Genomic DNA, 21745 nt, shown 5'->3' on the forward strand with positions numbered 1-21745 from the left:
ATAAACATAAAATTAAATTAATAAAATAAAATAAAATAATGGGTTTGTTCACTAGTACCCTCTAACGGTGACCAATTAAAAATTTAATTTTAGTTGTTTCTTTTTGTATAGTTATGAACTCATGGATTCAAACTATCTGATTTCCCTATCTGAGTGGCCTTGGACAAATCACTTAACACCTCTAAGCTATGGTTCACCTTGTCATAAAATGGTGATGATGATTGTGCCTACTTCACAGAGTGATGAGCCTTCAGAGATAACAATGTTTTTACAGCACGCAGCACACTGCCAGACGCAAATAGAATCTTGCTAAGTCTACTTAGCAACAGTTGTGTTCTTACTATGATTTGAATTATAAGCAGAAAATAGTACTTTAAAATCTACTTCAAACTGCTCCTATAGAACTTCTACTTTATACTACTTTTCAATATGAACAATACGCTGCCTTTTAACTGCCTGTTTTAGGTTTGCTTTTTTTCCCATTATGTAATCAAAATAATACAGAGTAGCAAGTTCTCTGTTAGGACAGAGGTGATTTAATGACGATGCTTCGTGTTTGAGAGGTTCAGAGGTTTTGACCTGGAAATCAAATGGTCAAAAAATTCAGAATAGTCAAAACAAGTTCATGAATGCCATAAAGTATCAACAGTGTAGACATGCAACTTTGCCTGTGAGGTGTTCAAAAGAAGTAGAAGAAGAATGGGAAGGCCTTCAAATCTCTATTTATAGTTATTTGCATATTTCAAAATTCTCTGACCATCAGTAGCTCTATGATTAATTCTGGGTTCCTGCCTCTTAGATCATGAGCTTGAATATGATGCCTGTTTATACTCATGGCTTGCATTTGGTTAAGTCCTAGATTTTATTTAATATAGCCACAAAACACAAAAAAATACAAAACTAAGCAAAAGAAAAAACCAAAATCACCTGCTGTACTATTCTTTCTTTGGATTCTGTGCTTGTCTTTCATGAAGATGAAGCTGAATTTACAACAAAGTAATTTTGTTTTAAAAAGGAGAAAGAGGGGCGCCTGGGTGGCGCAGTCGGTTAAGCGTCCGACTTCAGCCAGGTCACGATCTCGCGGTCCGTGAGTTCGAGCCCCGCGTCGGGCTCTGGGCTGATGGCTCGGAGCCTGGAGCCTGTTTCCGATTCTGTGTCTCCCTCTCTCTCTGCCCCTCCCCCGTTCATGCTCTGTCTCTCTCTGTCCCAAAAATAAATAAACGTTAAAAAAAAAAAATTAAAAAAAAAAAATCTAGTCATGAAAGCACAGCTTCTGGCCAAGAATAGTTCATGCCAACATATTCAATACATGTTACTGAACTATAGAGTGGTGGCTATGTTCCCTGGCTTATCTTGCTTTAATTTGCCTGTCAAGCAGAAGTGTGCCATTAAGATTTTCTTCAGTGCTGTAGAGAGATGGTTATGATAGGCAAGAAAATTCAGGAAGTCCGTATCACAGAAAAATGTCAAGTTCAAAAACACTACAATAAGCAACAAATTAATTCACAAGACTCTAATCAGATGTCAGAGAAGTGATGTCAGTTCTGGGTGAGAAGCTCTGCTGAATTTTTATTTTTTCGTGTGACTCCATTAAGACAGATATGAGAGAATTAGAGTTGATTCCTTTAAAAATAATTGCCGTCACTGAATCTGATGAAACATAAGTCGTACTTTTTGACTTACTTGCTGATGGACTGTATACTTGAATCCTAAGTTCCCTCAGTGTATTTTGAAATGTTTTTTACCTTCATTCTAATGAGTGACTTTGTCAAAATATTTTAACAACTAAGTGGGTCAAAAATGTTGTTCCATTTACATCCTCTGCAAACATAAATAATTTGAAGGGATTATTGAAGACAATTCCAGAAGAGAGTGGGTTTTTTTGTTATTTTATATATTTTTTCATCCAAATGGAAGTTAAAAACAGCACCACCATCTAATGACAGGCTCAAATTACTTTGCTCAGGTTACCCAGAGGTTGTTAAGCATCCAACTTTGGCTCAGATCATGATCTCACAGTTTGTGGGTTTGAGCCCCGCGTCAGGCTCTGTGCTTACTGCTCGGAACCTGGAGCCTGCTTCTGATTCTGTGTCTCCCTCTCTCTCTGCCCCTCCCCTGCTCATGCTCTGTCTCTCTCTTCGCTCTCTGTCTCTCAAAAATAGAGAAATGTAAAAAAAAATTTTTTAAAGATGAACACCTTTCTATACTGCTCTTCATTCTTTATAACTATTGCATAATATTCCATTGATTGACTATCTCAGAATTATTTTGGTTATTCTATATTTTTATAAGTATGAAGATTGTTTCCAATTTATTTTTACTATTTCAACCGTGCATTTTACTTCAAAGATTTGTTAGGCTTTATCATGGAAAATAAAACCAAAGCAGAAATTTACATTTCAATTTACGGACATGTGTTAAATTAAGCCTATTGCATATAAGGATAGGATTTTCTAGGCACTGTCTAGGATGTCGGAAATGACCACTTAGTGAATGGGCTTTCCTATGCTGTCTCGCCTTTATAAAATGCCTTGAATACTTGTTTTACTTCTTTCCCTCTGTCCCATAAGTTCCTGTGGCAGACAGTGGAGACTGACTCACTCAGCAACCATTCTCAGCCTTTGTCCCCTTGCTTACCTTCCCTACAGAGCCCGGGAAAGTTGAATATTCACTTTCCAGTCTCCCACACACCTAACCTGTCCAGGGACACAACAGCCATTTTGTGACTATGAGGCAAAGACCATAAGAACCAAAGAGATGTCTGTCCAGACGTCATCAAACTTTTATTGTTTAAGCTACTATAGGTCAAGCTTTCCATTTTCTGTGACCAAACACTTTACTAACTGATCCAGTCTCCAGGCTGCACATTTAAGACAATGAAAACAGAAACTTCTTTTACTGTCTAAGTAATTTGGAGCTCTCTTTCTGCAGCACCTGGTCAGAATTCCTCAGGTCATGGTGTGAAGTACCAATTCTGTGAGGCCGCTCTTGCCTGGGAGGATTTCACACAAGTCACAAAGTTTAGAAGGGCACACTATCCAATATTTGACAGATGGTGTGAAATGGAATGCAGAATGGAAGGTACTAGTGCTGGTTAAGAACACGGATAGTTATGTACAACGACAGGAGAAAACATAGCTCTACGCAAGAAAGCTTTCTGACAGTAGCTTTCGGTGCCTCCCAATAAGATCCAATTATATTGCCTTCCAGGGACAACTTGCAGTTTTTATCTTCACATGAATGTCCTGTCTGAGGTTGTACAGGGTTATTCACAGAACCTTACTGGGTCAGAATATTGCTGTAACCATAAACTGATAGTAAAGAAGGTGCTTGGTCAATTTTCTTGGAAAAATCCAATTATCAGCAGGAGAAGACACACTAAAAGAAAGAAGAATTAGACAAAGATGAGAAGAAATGGAACATTAAGTTTTAAAGGTGTTCATCCGTTTGCTGGGGGCCTCCTGAGTAGCAAGTAGGGTATGAGGGAAGCCACAGTTCATCAAAAACTCGTTCTGCACCAGAAACTAACTTGACAATATGTATTCTTCGTTTTTCCGGGGCTACTGTTGTGGTGTAATCAGCTCCTATAAACAACTGTGTTCCCAGAAATGCTCTTCAGGGGTTCTTGGGACAAATGGCTCATCAGGCCAAGATAAATCCTAAAAGGAGAAGGGGAAAGAGGGGTTCATCAAAGGAAGTGGAGGAGGGGAATTGGGTCCCTACAAACCTATAAACTGTTGAATGATGACGCTGTATGAAAGTGAGCAAGCCACCAGCCCTGCTGTGGCTAACAGGTAGGAGGGACTTGGGCAGTGTAATTGACAGAGCCTTACTCACAACAAGCTTTTGAAGTGTTCCTGTCATGCCAGACTCTGACTCCCTTCCCCTGGTGGCCTGTGATGCTGCAGGGGGAAGGTTTGGCTTGCTGAAGCAAAATACATGAGCTACCACTGGCATCCATTATGATGATCAGGGCTTTGTCCTATGGATGCTTTCTTTAATCCTCATTTGGCTTTCTGAGTATCGATGTGATGGAGAACACCTTAAAATGCCCATCACTGACATTTCTGTATTAGTCTTTCCAAAGCATGTGCTGGCCAAGAGAGACCCCTGTCACAGCCCTGGGAAAGTTGAGAAGGAGGAAGATAAACTTTAGAGAAAGGCAGATCTGAGTTCAAACCATGACTACTTTACGTACCAAAAACCAGTGTGACCTTGGGCATGCTGTTTAACCTCAGTTTTATCATCTATAAAATGAGGGATTGGGGGATTGTGTCTCTACTTCAGGGGATTGTTAAGAGGATTAAATGCACCAATGTAAATAATATACTTACTGAAGAGATGGGCACAGAGAACCAAATATAATTGTTTTATTGTTACAATTATCATCATAATGTTTACTACTGTTTTCAGTGCCAAAATACGGGTTTCTCTCATCTTCTCTTGACCATTCATTCATATATTCATTCACTTGGTAACATTGATGAGCCGTGTATGATGTTTTGGTGCAGCAAGTGACATAAAGAAAACTGGGACATGGTCCTCTTGGCACGGGGTCTGTAGACCTCAGAGAAGTAAGACACTGCTGGTCTTCCAACCCTAGTCCGTCCCTGTCTCAGTCCACACTCTCCATGGCAACCACCACAAAGGCAGGTCTGAAATGCAAATTTGTCGTGCCTCTCCCCTGCTGAAATCCCAATCCCCTCATAAAATCCGAGTTTCTTCGCAATGACAGACTGTTTCTGTAAGGGCCAGATAGTGAATATGTTTGGCTTTGTGGACCAGGATCTATGTTGTTAGTATGCAATTCTACCGTTGTAGTGTAAAAACAGGTATACATCCATGAATAGATGTGACTGGATATGGCTGGATTCGGCCCGGGGGCCGTAGTTTTCTGATCCCTGCTACATGGTCCCTGCCTACCTCTTGAATAGTCAACTCCTTTCTTCCCAGCTTGCAGTGTCTGCTCCAGCTGTGCCAACTGCACAGCCCAAATGTGCGTCACTTGCTCACTTGAGGCTCTTTCTTTGACTTGCTGCTGTCTCTACTTAGAACGCTCTTCTTCTCCCTCTTACTTGGATAAATCTGGCATGCTCTCCTGATTTCTCCTTAGCTATCCATTTCTGCAGACAGCTGGTCCTCATGTCTCCTCCAATCCTCTCTGCAAGCACATACCATATGTACCATAGAATATGTGCTATATTTTCCTCTAGTGTGTTCCAGTTACACAGTAAAACACTGTCAGAGTGCGTTTTCATTCAGTTGTCTGTATCTCCAGATAGACAGCAAGTTCCCTAGAGGTGGAGGAGAGAAATAGCTTTACTTAGTCAACAAGTATTTAGGGAGCACCTGCTTCATGCCAGGCCTTGCACAACGTGGTAGAAATCCAGCAATAGGCAAAGACAAGTGTATTACCTTTCCCCAAGGAAGTGGTCAAACAAAACACAAACAGGTGACTACATAATGCCAAAAATGACAGATTTTAGAACATCTGCTCACATAAAAACAAACAAGCAAACAAAGACAGGGAGTAATGGGGCCAGCCGGGGTGGGGGCTGAGGTCAGGAAGCCCACTCTGGATAATGTGGCCAAAGAAGACTTCCTCTTTACACAGTAGCTCAACTTATTTAGAGAGGGCTGGGGAGATGAGGGTGTGAAAAGCTTGAAGCTGAGAGGAATGAGATAAGGTGGGTCAGGAGGTACAATTCCTTTTAGTAAGGCAATCCTAGAGCACACTGCAGTGCCTGAAAAGTAATAGGCCCTTGGTCAGGGTTTGATAACTGTCTCAGTTGCGTTCCCCCAAAGCAGGTCCTGAGACAAGAAATTTGGCTCACAAAGTTTACTTGAGAGGCGATGCCAGGAAGCACAATGATGAGACATTGTGGAGGGACACCCACTGTGGATATTAATGGGCAATGGGGACTCAATCCCAAAGGGCAGCCTCTGAAAAACTATGCTGAACACACCTCAGAGTTTCCCCACAGAGGTGGTTGTATCCACCAATTTCCATCCCAAATTGAAAATTGCAAGATGGCAGAGAATTCACTCGAAGGGACTTCCACCATGCCCCAGTCCCAAGGCTGAGCATATTCATGCCACCTGAGAAAGTCCTCAGCAGTGAGGCTTGGGTGTTGGAGGGGGAAGCCTTTGGGGTGGCACAGATCAGACTGTTCCCGTGAAGCTGCACTGCAGGTGGCCTCTAGGGTGAGCTGAGGGGATATAGGCAAAGCATCAACCACCTCTGCTACAATAACTAAGTGAATAAATGAATGAAAGGGTGAATAATTGAAGTCGAGAAAAAAAGAGTGAAGTACTTACTATGCAGTAAGCCCAAGGTGAGTGATATGAAGTAACAGGAAATATGAACGAAGAAGGGTGAATCAATGAAAGAAGCCCAAGGCTCTTGCCCCAGGGAGCAAGGAAAGTCCCTTGGGAGCAGTGGTTTGCTGGAACTCAGCTGACTGTGCAGCTCTCTTTCCAATCAAGTTTGGAGGTATTAGGAGGGTGGCTTGGAATTGGCCATAATGGGAGTTTTACACCATGGAAATTGGCAAATCAAATACTAGATGCCATTGCTTTATGCCCTTGAGATCTGATTGTCAGCACACATAGCTCAGTGGCAATATGAATACCAACACTTGGTTTCGATTTTCCAATCCCTTTCATACTAGTGTCCTTACTCTCACTTATTCTTCCAAGGTATCCTTCATGCCTGAGGTTGTGTATCAGGTCATGGAAGATGTCTCCTCCCTAACTTTTCTGCAGACCACAGGTCCCTATGAGAGCCATTAATCAGCCTGATTTCCTGTCCTCCTCCAACCTAGTGCTTTCAATTGTGCCTCACAAATTAACCAGAAGGATTAATAGCATCTTTCATTGATATTCCTTGTGTGATTCAGTTAGTTTCAAGGAGGGAACTGCTTGCCCTCTTTCCAGGGAACAAAACCTTTGGTATCATTAACTGTGCAAAGATATTCCTGCTATGGGTGATTTTGGTTTATGGATGCTTATTAAGCCAGAAAGTGCAAGGCAATGCTTCTGTCTCTTTCACCTGAATCTATTTCTAATCAGTCTGCATGCCAGGGAAATCTCTGCTGGTTAATTTTGTCCATTTAGAGAATAATTTTTTGTTGTTAGGAACAGAGCTGTAGATCATCCAAGACGGTAGTGAAATGAGAGTTCATTTCAGGAGATTTATTTCTGTCTCCTGAATTCAAGGGGAGTGAATGATTGGGCCGGTGGTTATGATATCGATTATCTTAGACTGTACCAGAGGGTGAGGTGTCTGCTTTGTTTGAGAACTGGAAGCTTGAGGAAAGATAGCAACACAGAGGTCTTGTAATTTCCCTTGGTTGGGTAAATGGACTTTTGCCCCAGGGTTATGACCCCAGTGTCTAGGAAGGTGAATAAGTAGGTTGCATTGCCAGAAAAAATGCAGTGTTAGCTGAGGATGAACACACGGAGCCCAGGGTTCAGAGAAATGACACGTGTGCGTGTACACACACAAACTCCATGTTTTCACCTCTCTCATCAAGGTGCATGTAGTCAGTGTAAAGTCAGGCTCAGATGGAAGTCTTTCTCTCTAGTCCCTCGCTCTCATCTCTTCCTGGCACCCCACATCCCCAGTCCCCTAATTCAGGCTCTTTCCTCTCCTCAGACTTGCAAGGCCCATGCCCACTTCTCATTCCATCATGGCCACATAACACAGTTTTCCCTCTTCCGTCTCACAGCATTAGTCTTGCAGAGTCAAGCATCTCCAAGACACAAACTTTCCTCTTGCTAATTGTAATGGTCTCTCAGAGAAACCAATGTCAAGCTAAGGAAGTTTCTGTCTCTTTACATATTCCAAGAACCTCGTTCTAAAATTCTCCACCCTATCAAGGGTAAAAAGGAGGAAGGAAAGAGAGAGGGAGGGAGGGAAGGAAGGAAGGAAGGAAGGAAGGAAGGAAGGAAGGAAGGGAGGAAGGGAGGAAGGAAGGAAGGTATGAGAAAGGAAGGAGGGAGGGAAAAGGAAGGGAAGAAAGGAGGAAGGGAGAAAGGGAGGGAGGGAAGGAAGGAAGGAAGGAAGGAAGGAAGGAAGGAAGGAAGGAAGGACGGAGGAAGGAGAACAAAGAGCACAAACCATCCATTCTGCTTGGCTAGTGAGCTTGCCATTCTGTGCCCATGAGACCCTCAGAAGACATGGAGAGCCTCAGGCCACTAAAGCACCGTGGTGCATTTCTGGGCAAAGACTAGAACATTTGACAGTTATCTCCCACCCAGATGGCCAGAAATTGTTCTCCCTGCTGTTGTAGAGCTAAGCAGAAGAATGTTGACTCAGGGAGTCCACACACCAGGATTCTGGTTCCAACTCTAGCTGAGTTGGGGCAAGTGAACATTCCTCTTGAGTTCTCTGTCTTCACGAGTGTAGTTCTAATAACAATAGTAATAAATAGTAATAGTAGCAGAGGAAGAAGGGGAAGGAGAAGACACTTCAATGTTTGTTGAGGGCTGTGAGCCCGGTGCTTTACATATGTTCTCTCAGCTGAAGCACACAAAGTCATGTGAGGTGAATAGTATTATTCTCAGCCTCTTTCACTGGGCAGTTGCCACGCTGACCTCGCACTGTCCAGCTTTTCCTCTCTGGGGGTTTCACTTGAGAGGTTTTCTCTGCCTGGGGCACTCCCTTCCACTCCCCACCTCCTTTTTGCATGGCTTCCTCTTCATCCTCAGGGTCTTAGCTTACATGTGACTTTCCTCAGGTGTAACTCCCTGTCTAGAAGAGCTTCTTCTCCACAAAACACATAACACAATTTGTAGTTGTTTCATTTGTATATTCTCTCTGACTGTCTCCCCAATCCAGCAGTGGGCTCGCTAGTGGGCTTTCTTTGTCTTTTCTCCTTCTTAACTTTTTGTTCCCCACCGGCTGGCACCTAGCAAATGCACCATTAAATGTCTGCCGAATGAACCAATGGATTAGTCCTGATTTAGGAGAGGTAGGAACTGAGAGGTTTGGAAGTTAAATAACTTGCTCCATGTCAGACGGCTAGGAATTGGACTCAAACTCGGGTTCTGCCTGACTTCCAAAACCACTCTGCCCAACCACCTAGAGAGAAGTGGCTGGGCAGACCTCTGGGAGGGGAACCCATGAGAGCGTTTTCCGAATTCCCTCACACTCTACATTTTTCTTCAACACCAAGGGAATTTTGACCCGCCAAAGAGCTTTCAGCCCCCTCTCCCCACTCTGTCTTGATGTATTCCAATTACAGAACTAGGCCCCTGGCTGATACACTCTAAAGGAGTTGATTTCACTCTCCCAAATATGGAATCAACCATGCCTGTAATACGTTATTCACTCGGCAGGATCTGACTCTCCCAGAGTTGTACAGACATTATCTGTTTAATCCTCACCAAACCCATGTGAATTTGATATCGGTCACACAGTATGATTTCCCTTTAATCAGTGACGAGTGGGGGGAAGGGAGAAAGTTAACCAGAAAGCCCATAGGTGTCATATTCAACTCAAATACAATGTCTTATGTTTTCAGAGCTCAATAGACATTAAAAGAAAAGATATTGGTGTGTGTGGTTTTAACAGTCTGACGCTTTCCTTCTATGCATCTAACATTTTGAATAGTTAAATACATAATTACCATTCCATTTTAAGTTCATTACATGGTAGTACTAATCATATGTTACTGTATATAAAGGACTTTAATGGAAGATGAAAATCCAAGGGTATTCCCTTATAACTATCAAGCACTGAAATTAACAGGACTTATCTTTAAGTCCCTTCAAGTCTAACTTGCTATTTGAAGCCATTATGCTATTCTGTGACATCTTTAATATAGAAATGGTAAGCTACACACACACACACACACACACACACCATTGTTGTTAATAGATCATATCACATATGTTAATTGCTGGGCCCAATACCTAGCCCATAGTAAGCACTTAATAATGGCAAGAATGGCCAATTCCTCCTGACCTTTATGTGTACTAGTGTTGATTACACACTTGGGACCCTTACCCCATCGAAGTGCATATATATAGCTTCCACATAAATCTCTGCATGAATTGAAAGGGGCTGCACATAAATACATATTCCATCTCATTTAATCTCTCAGTGACTCAAGAAGATACACAGGATGTCTTACAGGTGAGGAAGCTTGGACAGGGAGAGGCCTATCTCCATAGCCACACCACAGAGCTCCGGGCTCCGTTACTCCACTCTTTCTTCTGGAAGAAGTCTTACCAAAGGCAATATTCTGACATGGCACAAAGGGCTGAGACATCCAGGATTATATAAAGCAACTTAGATTTAAGCACGGAGCAGTTAATATCACTTCCTCCTTATTCCTACCGACAGTAAGAGCTGACAGAGAGCATTCGGTCCTGAGAAGTGAGCAGATGCATGCCACAGGAATAAAACTCATGTTCCCTTCAGCTGTGGTGTTCTGTGTGTACGAGCCCCAGCTTGCAATGGGGATTGCGGTAGCTTCTCAACGCCTCCTCAGATCCTATAGGCAAATTAGGAAGAACAAAGCAAAACAGATCAGCATTTCTGGAGCGCTTGGATGCTGGGTCCCTGGGGCCGATGGTCATGTAGATTTAGCTAGGGAGTAAGTCTAAATTTCCTATTTTATGGCCTGGAACATCTTACTAAGGAGCTCATCCACATCTATTTACAGTAACAGATTTCATTAACATCTATTGAGTACTTATCCTGTGCCAGGATCTGTTTTAAATGCTTTACACAGATTAACACATATAAACATAGTTTTCTCCTACCACATCTACTGTTTCTTTTGGTCAAGTTGTTTCCATTTTTAAAATACTGGTTTTAAAAACTAATCACTTAAAACTGCCACACACGGAAACAAAAATGACCCACAAAATATTACTTTACCTTTGAAGATTTTATCATTAACCAGTCTTTTCCTATTAAAGTTAGACGGCCAACTCAGACCAACAGCCCTGATACTCTTTCACCACCGAGTGAGACTGACATGGCAGGTGTTATGATGGATAATACTCACTTCGCCTTCTTCACTTTCTGAATAGACTTGGTGACATTGCCAGTTCCAGCAGCCTTCTTGTCCACAGCAACTTTCTGTTTTATATGATGAATCACAGAATGACCCAGTGGAGTTGTTATCAATGCTGTTTTACTGTTGAGGAAACCAAAGTATGGGGAAATGAAGCAACCTTTCCAAGGTCTCATTCCAGAGCCCATGCACTTAACCCTTAACAATAATTCTGTTTTCTGTGTAAAGTGGGCTAGCATTCCTAATGGGACCCCAGACCACCTAAAGAAGCTGAATTCCAAAATGAAAATAAAATAAATGGGAGTATTACAACATGAGGCATTGTTACGTGCCCTTGATTGACTTTCTTTGGAAATGAGCAGGAAATACTTTTGAATTTAGCCAAACTAAGCAAAGTTGAGCATTTGCTTCTCATCTTAGGCCATCCTTAACCTCCCAGATATATATCTTCTTTCTTGAAGACTTCCCTGATTTCCTGCTCCTAATTTTTAGTGCCTAATTTCCACAGATCCATATTCTACCCCAAGATGGACTATGACATTAATTGGTAACCAGTTGAACCTTTTAACAGTTGACATAGAGCAACTAACACAGAGTTTTAACAACCAGGGAGGCTTTGAGGTTGACATATACTGAGATCTTGTGCTCTGAAATAGTGCGTATTAGATACTCACCTACTACTCTCCCTCAGCCCTTTAGGTCTTAAATTCTGGGGCTCCTGGGTGGATCGGTCAGTTGAGCTACTGACTTCAGCCCATGTCATGATCTTGCAGTTGGTGAATTCAGCCCCGCGTTGGACTCTGTGCTGACAGCTCAGAGCCTGGAGCCTGCTTCTTATTCTGTGTCTCTCTCTCTCTCTCTCTGTCTCTCTCTGCCCCTCCACTGCTCATGCTCTGTCTCTCTCTCCCTCTCAAAAATAAATAAACATTTAAAAAAAATTAAATTCTTACTATGGCTTAAAAAAAAAAAAAAAAACCTATATTACTCCAAAAGATAAAACATGTTTATTGCAGAAGTTACAGGCAAGCAAATTAAAGCAAGGGGACATCTCGAATTCTTCCCACCTGGAGATATCTGTCATTAATCCCTTAGTGTGTAATTTTCCAGATCCTTTGATGTGAGATTACATCTCTACTTTCTGAGGCACGATGGCTCGTTACACAGTCAAACACGGGTATTTTCTCCTCCCGTTCAGTTTTTCTCCAAGCAAAGTTACACCAGTTTGCCGGACTAGTTTTTCAAACACCACCTCTGCGGTCCCCATCCTCCTCCTGACTTCCATCTCCCAGCCTGAACCAAACACAATGCCACATTTCAGAAGAACGTAACCTCTCCCAATTCAGAGACTGAACTCTGATTGATGTATTTCACTGGATTAGCATCATTCCAATGACTCCCTTCTTTCTTGCTTCTTTGTTCTCCACAGCTTTTTGCCATCTTTGCGTTTGCAACATGCGGTGGCTATTCCGGAGGCCTGCGGCTGAGTGTGGACTGTGCCAACAAGACGGAAAGTAACCTCAGCATTGACATAGCATTTGCCTACCCATTCAGGTAGGGAACGGCGGCTCGTGCTCATAGAGAAGGCACCTTCTTCTTTCTGTGGTTTCTCAAAAGATAAGCAGTTTTCTAGAGACTTAGGGGTTAACAGAGAGGAGTCTGTCTGAGCCCACAGAACACCCGAACAAGTAAATGCCCACCTGCCACCCCACTCGGGGAGGATTTGTGAGTCCTACTGACTCTTCTCCAAAACATTGATACTGTTGGCCCAGTATTCGGAGCTGTCAGTAGGAGACCTCAGATACACAATTCCCTCCTCCCCATGCTTATTTCCTATCTTAAGTTCTTCCGAATTCTCTCTAGGATTAGTGTCACCTCTAATTTCATGTTGACTGTGCAATCTTGGTTGATAATGCCTTTAATAACATTAATATCTAATATTGCTTCCATCTGCCAGACACTATACTTAGCTGCTTACTTGGTTATCTCATTCAGTCCTTTTGAAGAGAGAACAATTACTATCAGCGTTTACAAATGAGGAAAGTGAGGCACATACACATTTGCCCACATTCCTCAGCCAGCACATGGCAGTCAAGGTTGAGCCTCCCTGGGTTGAGCCCAGATCGCATATTTCTGTTGCTATACTTAAATTGCCTGAGATCATTCTTTCAATCTCTTTATAAATTCAGTCTGAAAGGTACCTTATATGTGTCTGGTAGATGACTAGACACCTACCAGGGCTTTTTCCACATTGGATATCTTGTGATTCTGACCCATATACCCAAGTGGATGAACTGAATTCAATTTTAAAATAATTTCTTTCTGTAAAACTCCCAAATACTTGCCACCAAATAACCGGTATTATTTTTTAAAACAACTTTCAGCACAATGTTTCAGAACACTCTCTTGTTCATTTCTATTTAACACACATTTATCGAGTAATCACCTTGTGCCAGACATGGTGCTGGCTCTGGAAGTACAGAGAAAAGTATAAATTGATGCCTGAAAACTCTTCTTAAATAGGAGAATACAATGTTTTCCAAAATCTTTCCCATGGAGCCCTAGATATTTAATGTTTAATGAAGAAAAGAAGGAGGGAGGGAGAGAAAGGGTGGGGAATCATTTAAAAATTATGTGGTCAAATAAATTTAAGAAATACTTCTTAGCACTCTGCTTTTCTAATGCCCATTTCGAATCACCAAGAGAAATACAATGTTTCCCAAATACATTTGACCGCAGACACCTTTTCTCACTGAGCATCTCAGAGGATCTGTATATCATGGAACACATCCTTGTTATATTGATTTAGTGGACTTTCCCTAGCCTAAAACAAAAGTGCCTCAGCTTAGAGGCAATGAATCATGGGAAGTGGCATTTATACCAACATACCAAAGGGTTTTTAAAAGTAGAACTGATAAATGTTGCAAACACCTGTGCTCAAGTAGACACTCTCCACACTAATAAGAGAGTGCAAAGCTCAGAAATACTAAGCACAGAACCCCTAGTAATTTGGTGTAAAGAGCTACACGTGTGGGTAGAAATGAGGCTGAGTTGGGGATACTTGACACTTCTAAGTTCTGGAGGAACTCCTTGGTTTATTAGGGAGAAAGGCTAAGCCACTGCACACTCACGGATCAGTATGTGGGATCTAGGATAGGAGATCAGAATGGCTGGTTCTAGGAGTGGAGATAAGAACTACCAATGGCTGGGATCTAGCAGAGGAGAGAAGAAATGTCAATGGCTGCACAAGAGAGGTAGCATGCATAGTAACATTAGTCGTGAAATTGTACGGTCTGCATTGCCTTCTACGATGATTTCGTACCAAAAAAAAAAGTGGTAGGAACAGATGACTTCAAGGTCCGTCGCTTAAGATTTGAACATCATTAGGTCACCAAACGTTGAACACAAGTCCTTCTGTCTCTCAAACTGGAAGAGAGTGATCAAGAGACCTGTTTAGACAGGAAAACAGGGCCTGGTTGTTTGGGCTTAGGAGGGTGGAGAGCAGGGTCGTGTTTAATTTCATGCAATCCTTGGCTAAGTGTACAATTTGAAAAGACACTTTAAGCAAACAGTTTCCAGTATTGGGCTTAATTTTCTTCCCAAGACATATTACCCTGGCCCAATAAAAGGCAACTGAAGAAATTGGATAAAAATGTTTATTGCCACCTATGAGCACAGTGGCCCTCTTATTTGAGATGTTTTTACTTGGCTTTTGAAACAAAGATGACCAACCATTAATTTTTCAGTAGCAGAAACTTTTCTTCCAAACACTACCTTGCCCAAAAGCTCTGTATATAAAACGGACAGGAGTCCCTGAGAAAGTTGAAGCAGGTTAAGAAAGGGGCTTGAACCATCCAGCTGGTCCTCCTTAGCCTTCTCCCTGCCACACACACAGCCCATCCCCTGCTGCAGAATCTCTAGTATCTCCTTAGAACCCTAGTCCCCTACAGGCATTATAAAAACCCACTGTTCTAGAAGAAAGCAAGAAAGCTTTTCCCACTCCGTTTACCACATCTGTACAACATTTAGTGTCGACCAGTTAGGAATGGAGATTAGCCTACCCATCCCACAGAATGTCTTGCACTTTTGTCCCATCTGTGTCCATCTAGGAGATACACGTACCATTCCAGAGAGACCCTGTTTTACTAGAGTTGCAAGTTCATTCATACATTTAGATGCTATAAAATGTTATGCCATGATCTTCTCGGGGAAGATGTCAATAGTGAGTGAACACATCTAGAATTTATACAGATTATTTTGACGTCATTTGTTTCAGAAGAAATTGGGTTAGCAAGGTGCTAATGATATAAATCATTAAAAGAGTTATTTTCTCCTAAAACTTTACAAGCCAATGCCAATGATTTGACCATAATCTTAGAAATAAAAGAAGAGATTCAGCAGCTTCTAACTCTTCAGTTTATTGCAAACACAAGGAAGACAATGAACTCTAAGGCCAAGTCTGTAAATGACAGAGCAAAAAAAGCTACTTCACTTACTTATCAGATTATCAGATGTGGGATGAAGTCAATTTAGAAAATGCTAGATAGGGGCACCTGGGTGGCTCAGTCAGTTAAGCGTCCGACTCTTGGTTTTGGCTCAGGTCATGATCTCACAGTTTGTGAGATCAAGCACAGCATTGGGCTCTGCACTGACAGCATGGAGCCTGCTTGGGATTTTCTCTCTCTCTCTCTCTCTCTCTCTCTCTCTCTCTCTCTCTCTCAAAAAAAAAAAATGCTAGATAATTTACAAAATATTCACGTGCTGCTTCTGTTAAATATGCCAAAGTATGTGACTCCTTTATACCACCACATGTACATATTTTTGATTCACATCAGAAGGAATTTACATTCAGCAGTATATCCTTTTACTATCATCCAACCTTCCTTTTGATTCATGATTAAAATGAGCAAGTAATAGCTATTTTCTCATCTACTATATGTGCTAGTTTGTTAAAACAACAACAACAACAATTTATTTGCTAATTTGGGAGGGGGGTCTGGATTTAAAATTTCTTGTACTTTCTTTATACACAGAAGTTTGAAGTAGAGTTTTTTATTAGAAAGAATTTAATATATTTGCAGAAAGTGTAGTCAAAGAATGCTAATCAACACTCTGCATGGATACCTGATTCATGTCAAATGAAAGATAAAGGAGGTTAGAAGAGAGACTTTGGGGGCTATGGGAGAAAAGGTTTTCATGGCAAAGATGAGTTCTGATGGGTCTGAGTGATGAATGAATAAATATGCAAATACGTATCTCAAGCCCATAATGCACCAAACACTGCTGGCCACCTTCATGTATATCCTGTAATCATTACACCAACCCGGTGAGGTAAGTTACCATTACATTGCTTGAGAAGACTGAATGGATAGAAATTTGGTCAGCATCACACAGAAAATCAATTGCAAATTTTTGGATTTCGTATGATCTTCTAATGTGAATAAAAACTGAAGATAACAATGTTCAGACTGTTTGAAGCATGGTGAGTAGAGCAAAAAATATGACAAGAGAAAAGTGATAGAGATGGAAAGGTAGTTTTGGGCAAGATTTTAGAACGCGTTGAATTTCTAAGGAATTGAATTAGGGAGAAGGAGTTAACGATGATAAAAAGAGAATAATAAGGAAAATGATTTTGAAGCAGAGAATATAGATTTGAATTTCAACATGCATTTTGAGGTGTTTTCTATCCAGGAGTCTTGTGCTAAAAGCCCCATGTAAAGAGAGAGAGGTGAAGCCTGATTGGGGTTCTAAAGAGTCATCTTCATGCAGTGAAACGAAAGTCCTGGGAGAAGGGAGGTCACCAAGAGAGATGTAGGACCAGGAGCACAGGGCTCAGGCGTGGGGGATGCCCACGCTTATAACAAATGAAGGAGGGGCGCCTGGGTGGCTCAATCAGTTGAGCGTCCGACTCCAGCTCAGGTCATGATCTCACGGTCTGTGGGTTCGAGCCCCGCGTCGGGCTCTGTACTGACCGCTCAGAGCCTGGATCCTGCTTCCAATCCTGTGTCTCCCTCTCTCTCTGCCCCTCACCCACTCTCTCTTTGTCTCACTCTGTCTCTCAAAAATAAATAAATGTAAAAAAAATTTTTTTTTAAAATGAAGACGGAGACAAATGAATGAGGAAATCCAAAAGAGCCAAGTGCAGACGAAGTGGGACAAAGTGTGTGCTTCACAGAAGGTAAGAAAATGTCATGCGTGCTACCAGTCAGCACAAGTAGGACCACTGAGTACTTCAGAAAGTAAAGGAGTGAAAACTATGAAAAGGCCAGTGGATATAACTAATGGTGGTGATTAAGGACTTTTCAGTAGAAAAGAAAAGCATACAAGGCTGTTGGAGAATCAGAAATAGAATTTGATGTTTTCCCTCAGACAAGGAAAGTGCAAAATTCTAAGGATTCTAACCATCTTACGTTAAGCCTGCATGAGATGATGTTTGTGGAGAAAGAGAGCAAGTTGGTTAGTCACCTTCTCATAGAGAACTAATTACTGAAAGTAATTAGTTCATTTGATGACATGGTGATAAACTTCCCACTTTGCCTAGACAATAATAAGGTTTCCAGTGTATAGGAATCATTTGAGAACAACTGAATATAAAGAATAAAAGATTTATAATGACAAATCAATTATTATGTCACTTACATGTATTGAGATCCCCCAGCAAAATTTAAAATATTAAGTTTGCTGTCAATTTCAAGTTTTCTTGTAGATTGGAGGGAACTGATCATTGCTTTAGGTAGTTAACACGATTACCCTTGATTAATTTACCCTAAAGAAATAACCAGAGATATAGAGAAGGAAGTAGATACAAAGGTATTTATTGTTGAATTATTTTAAGTTCTTCAAAATTAGAAATAACTTATGTCTAAAGATAGGGAATCAGTTAAATAAATTGTGGGACATTCATAAAACGAAAGACATTAAAAGTCATTTTCTCTGGGAATGCAAGCTGGTGCAGCCACTCTGAAAAACAGCATGGAGGTTCCTCAAAAAATTCAAAATAGAACTACCCTACGACCCAGCAATTGCACTACTAGGTATTTAGTACAGGGGGTACAGGTGTGCTGTTTCAAAGGGACATATGCACCCCCATGTTTATGGCAGTACTATCAACAATAGCCAAAGTATGGAAAGAGCCCAATGTCCATCAATGGATAAATGGATAAATAAGATGTGGTATATATATATACAATGGAGTATTACTCAACAATCAGAAAGAATGAGATCTTGCCATTTGCAACTACGTGGATGGAACTGGAGGGTATTATGCTAAGCGAAATTAGTCAGTCAGAGAAAGACAAATATCATATGACTTCACTCATATGAGGACTTAAAGAGATAAAACAGATGAACATAAGGGAAGGGAAGTGAAAATAATATAAAAACAGGGAGGGGGACAAAACATAAGAGACTCTTAAATATGCAGAACAAACAGAGGGTTCTGGAGGGGTTGTGGGATGGGGGATGGGCTAAATGGGTAAGGGGCATTAAGGAATCTACTCCTGAAATCATTGTTGCACTATATATGCTAACTAATTTGGATGTAAATTTTTTAAAAAATTAAATTAAAAAAAAAGTCATTTTCTCAAGTAACATGTTAAACATAGGTGAAATCCTCCAGCATTGTATAAAGTGACTAACCGGGATATAAAACTATACATATGTAATGGTTCTAATTTAGTTTTATTTTTTACTAGCTGGCTGTGGCAGATACTGCCCTGCCCATATCTCCCAGTCCCTCGCCATTCATCCCTATACCTTTCATTGCAAGCTTTTATGACTGTTAGAAGTCTTTCTGGGGGCACAGAAACTTGTTTGGTCAGTATGCAGGACAGGCGAAAAATTCTGGGGAGTTGCTCTCTCCTGGAGCAGCCTTCATCCAATAATACATGTGAGTTGGAGGATAAATATCCCCATTACCTCACCTCTAAAGGGATACAACTCTAAGGCACGTTCCATACCATTTCTCAGAGGCACCCAGCAGGATAGCTCTGCCCATCATGGAAACCTGGTCAGTAACACACCTTTTATTCCTTCTTTCCCTTCTTTCCCTTTCCTGTCTCAATTCGCCACTGCCTTATTGGTGTTTCCAGGGATGAAGCCTCCAGAAACAACTTGCACTCATATCTTGATCTCAGGTCTGCTTTGGGGCAATCCAGCCTAAGACACTAGTATTGCTGAATTGTGAACATTAAGGAACATGGATGGATAGATGGATGGATGCATGCATGGATAAAGATAGATCCCTATTTCCTGTCACTCTAAATTCATCTTGTATAATGTTGATCATATGAAAACCAGCTTGGTTAGAAATCAGTACCTTTAGTTCAGAACATCTTCCCTTACGGTTTGTAGTTCAGATTTCATATATGAAGCCACAGTTGTTTTTCTCTGTTCATGGTATCTTAGCATACATGGTAGGTCTCTTCCAATTGGAAGTCATACTAGCATGGACTTTGACCTCAGTTTCTGAAAAATAAATGATAGCTTAGATTTTGGAAATGATCCATAACACCTCCAAAATAAATTTTGTATGAGACATAGTCTATACTTTGTCAGTCCTCCCCAAATATGTTCTCTACATGTGGTGATTAACCGCACATCTTTTCTCATGGGATACCCAAATAACAAAAACTAAATCATATTTATGGAGATTATGTCATGATCATTGCATCAAAATATTAATTTGTTTCTTGGTGGTGAGATTATGAATGAATCAGATATTGTTTTTATACTTGCCACACTTTGCCGTGTGATTCTTCTTCTACAATATGATTTTATGACTTTTAATACTGTTAATCTACTGAAACAACATAGTGTAGCTTGAGCTATAAAGATGCACCGCCTAAGTTCATGACTCTGATACTTACTGGCTATGTTTTGTTGAGAAAATTGCTTAGCATCTTTGTTTGTTACTGTAAAACAAAGACAGTGTTACCCATTTCACAGTAAGTAGTTTGTATTAAGTGGGAAATGCTTAAAATAAGGCCTGGAATTCAGTAATTTCTCTTTTAGTATATTATTTTTACTTTCAAGAAAGGAATTAAAAATAGCTAAAAAAGATCGTTATTCTAGTTAATTAGCAACATTACCCCCAAGACAACAAAACAACCCCTTTATTATATTTTACCCAGAATGGTAGCTTCCCTAACCCTCTCTCTCCCATATGCAAACATTAAAAAGTATGTACATATTTAACTGTTTCATATTTATTAAGTTTTTACTTTTGTCTTTAATCCTATGTGGGTTGTTCTTGAAGGTATCATCAGATCTGTATTTTTTTTTCTCATTAAACTAATGGGAAAATGAAGCCCTCCCAAAGTGACAGAAAGGACAGTGCTCAGTGACACTAGCACAGCCCTTCCAAGGTTGTGTGGCCTGAATGGGATGGGAGAATGAGATTCTGAGTCCGATCCTCATGATTCTTGAAAGGGAATTTGAAGAGGGGTCTTTGTATTGAGGGAAAGGCGAGCTGGGATGCTCAGCTGGGCGCTGGCTGCATAAGCCCTGTTCCCGTTTATAAGTGTAGCCACTTGCTCTGATTCTGCTATTCCTGTTTGGAACATGGGGACAGGTGGAGGTTAATGCCAGGAAATCTGTGGAGTTTGGGCCATTACCTAGTAAAACTAGCTCTGTTGGGGGAAAAGCATTTTCTAAAATCCATACCCTAGAGCAGTGGTGATAAACTGTTCTTTTTACCAGAAGGGCCAATTTGGGGAAAATAAAAATGTTAAGGGCTGTAATGTTTTATTCCTTGTGTTCAAGAAATGCTGCATTTGCAATTACATTTAAGCATTTGTTTATTGTTTCTCATTATCAAAGCGTTTCACTCTTTTTGGCTAACATTTCAGAAAAACTTTATAACTACAGTATCTCATAATGTTGTGCATTAAAATAAATTTTGTGTGTGATGAGACCTGGTAGTTCTATGGGGCAGGGAGAGCTGGGGAGATTCGAGGGTGGTATAGCCTAAGGGTTAATAGTGTATCTCGAGCCAAACATCTGGCTTCGAATCTAAGCTGTGCCACCCAGCAAATGGGCAAGTTATAACCCCTCTGGGCTTAGGTTTCCTTATTGTAAGAAGGAAATAGTACTGGGGCACCTGGGTGGTGCAGTCAGTTAAGCGTCCGACTCTTGATCTCAGCTCAGGTCATGGTCTCACAGTTCGTGAGTTTGAGTCCCACATCGGGCTCTGCACTGATGTTGAAGAGCCTGCTTGGGGTTCTGTCTCTACTTCTCTCTGACCCTCCCCCACTTGTGCTCTCTCTCTCTCTCTTTCTCAAAATAAATAAACTTAAAAAATTTTTTTTTAAAAAAGAAGGAAATTGTACTTTCCTCTTAGAATGGTTGTGACCATTCAGTTAAGTCATACAAGCTACTTGTGCAACACAGAGTCTGGCACACATGAAGAGCTCACTGAATTATAGCGTCCTTGTTGTGGATATGATTCATAGTTTTATTAATAGAATGTAGTACAAGGACCTGGCACCAGAGTATAGCTGTAGACCAAGGACAAGGACAGCCATATTTGGAGATTTCTGCAACAACACAAGAGCTGTCATTTGTAGGGACTGTCTGCAGAGAGCACATAAAATGGTGCAGTGGCTGCTGGCATGGAATAGGCCAAATGGAAAAATTAGCGAATGACAAATTACTCCACCCCCACCCCACAATTCACCTCCCAGCCTGTGTAGATTGGAGCACTTGTGTTGCAACACTTC

General features: G+C 41.1%; 1 protein-coding gene across 2 annotated transcripts in view; it reads left to right on the plus strand.

The window, feature by feature from the left end:
• SYNPR (synaptoporin) overlaps positions 1-21745 on the plus strand; it is a 314555-nt gene that overhangs the window by 182155 nt on the left and 110655 nt on the right. For both annotated transcript variants that reach the window (XM_030307164.1, XM_032592333.1), the window contains one exon: positions 12457-12581. In XM_030307164.1, coding sequence (XP_030163024.1) covers positions 12457-12581 — 125 coding nt within the window. The remainder of the gene's footprint in view (positions 1-12456; positions 12582-21745) is intronic.

The sequence above is a fragment of the Lynx canadensis genome, chromosome A2, assembly GCF_007474595.2.
Source record: "Lynx canadensis isolate LIC74 chromosome A2, mLynCan4.pri.v2, whole genome shotgun sequence".
NCBI classification, from domain to species: Eukaryota; Metazoa; Chordata; class Mammalia; order Carnivora; family Felidae; genus Lynx; species Lynx canadensis.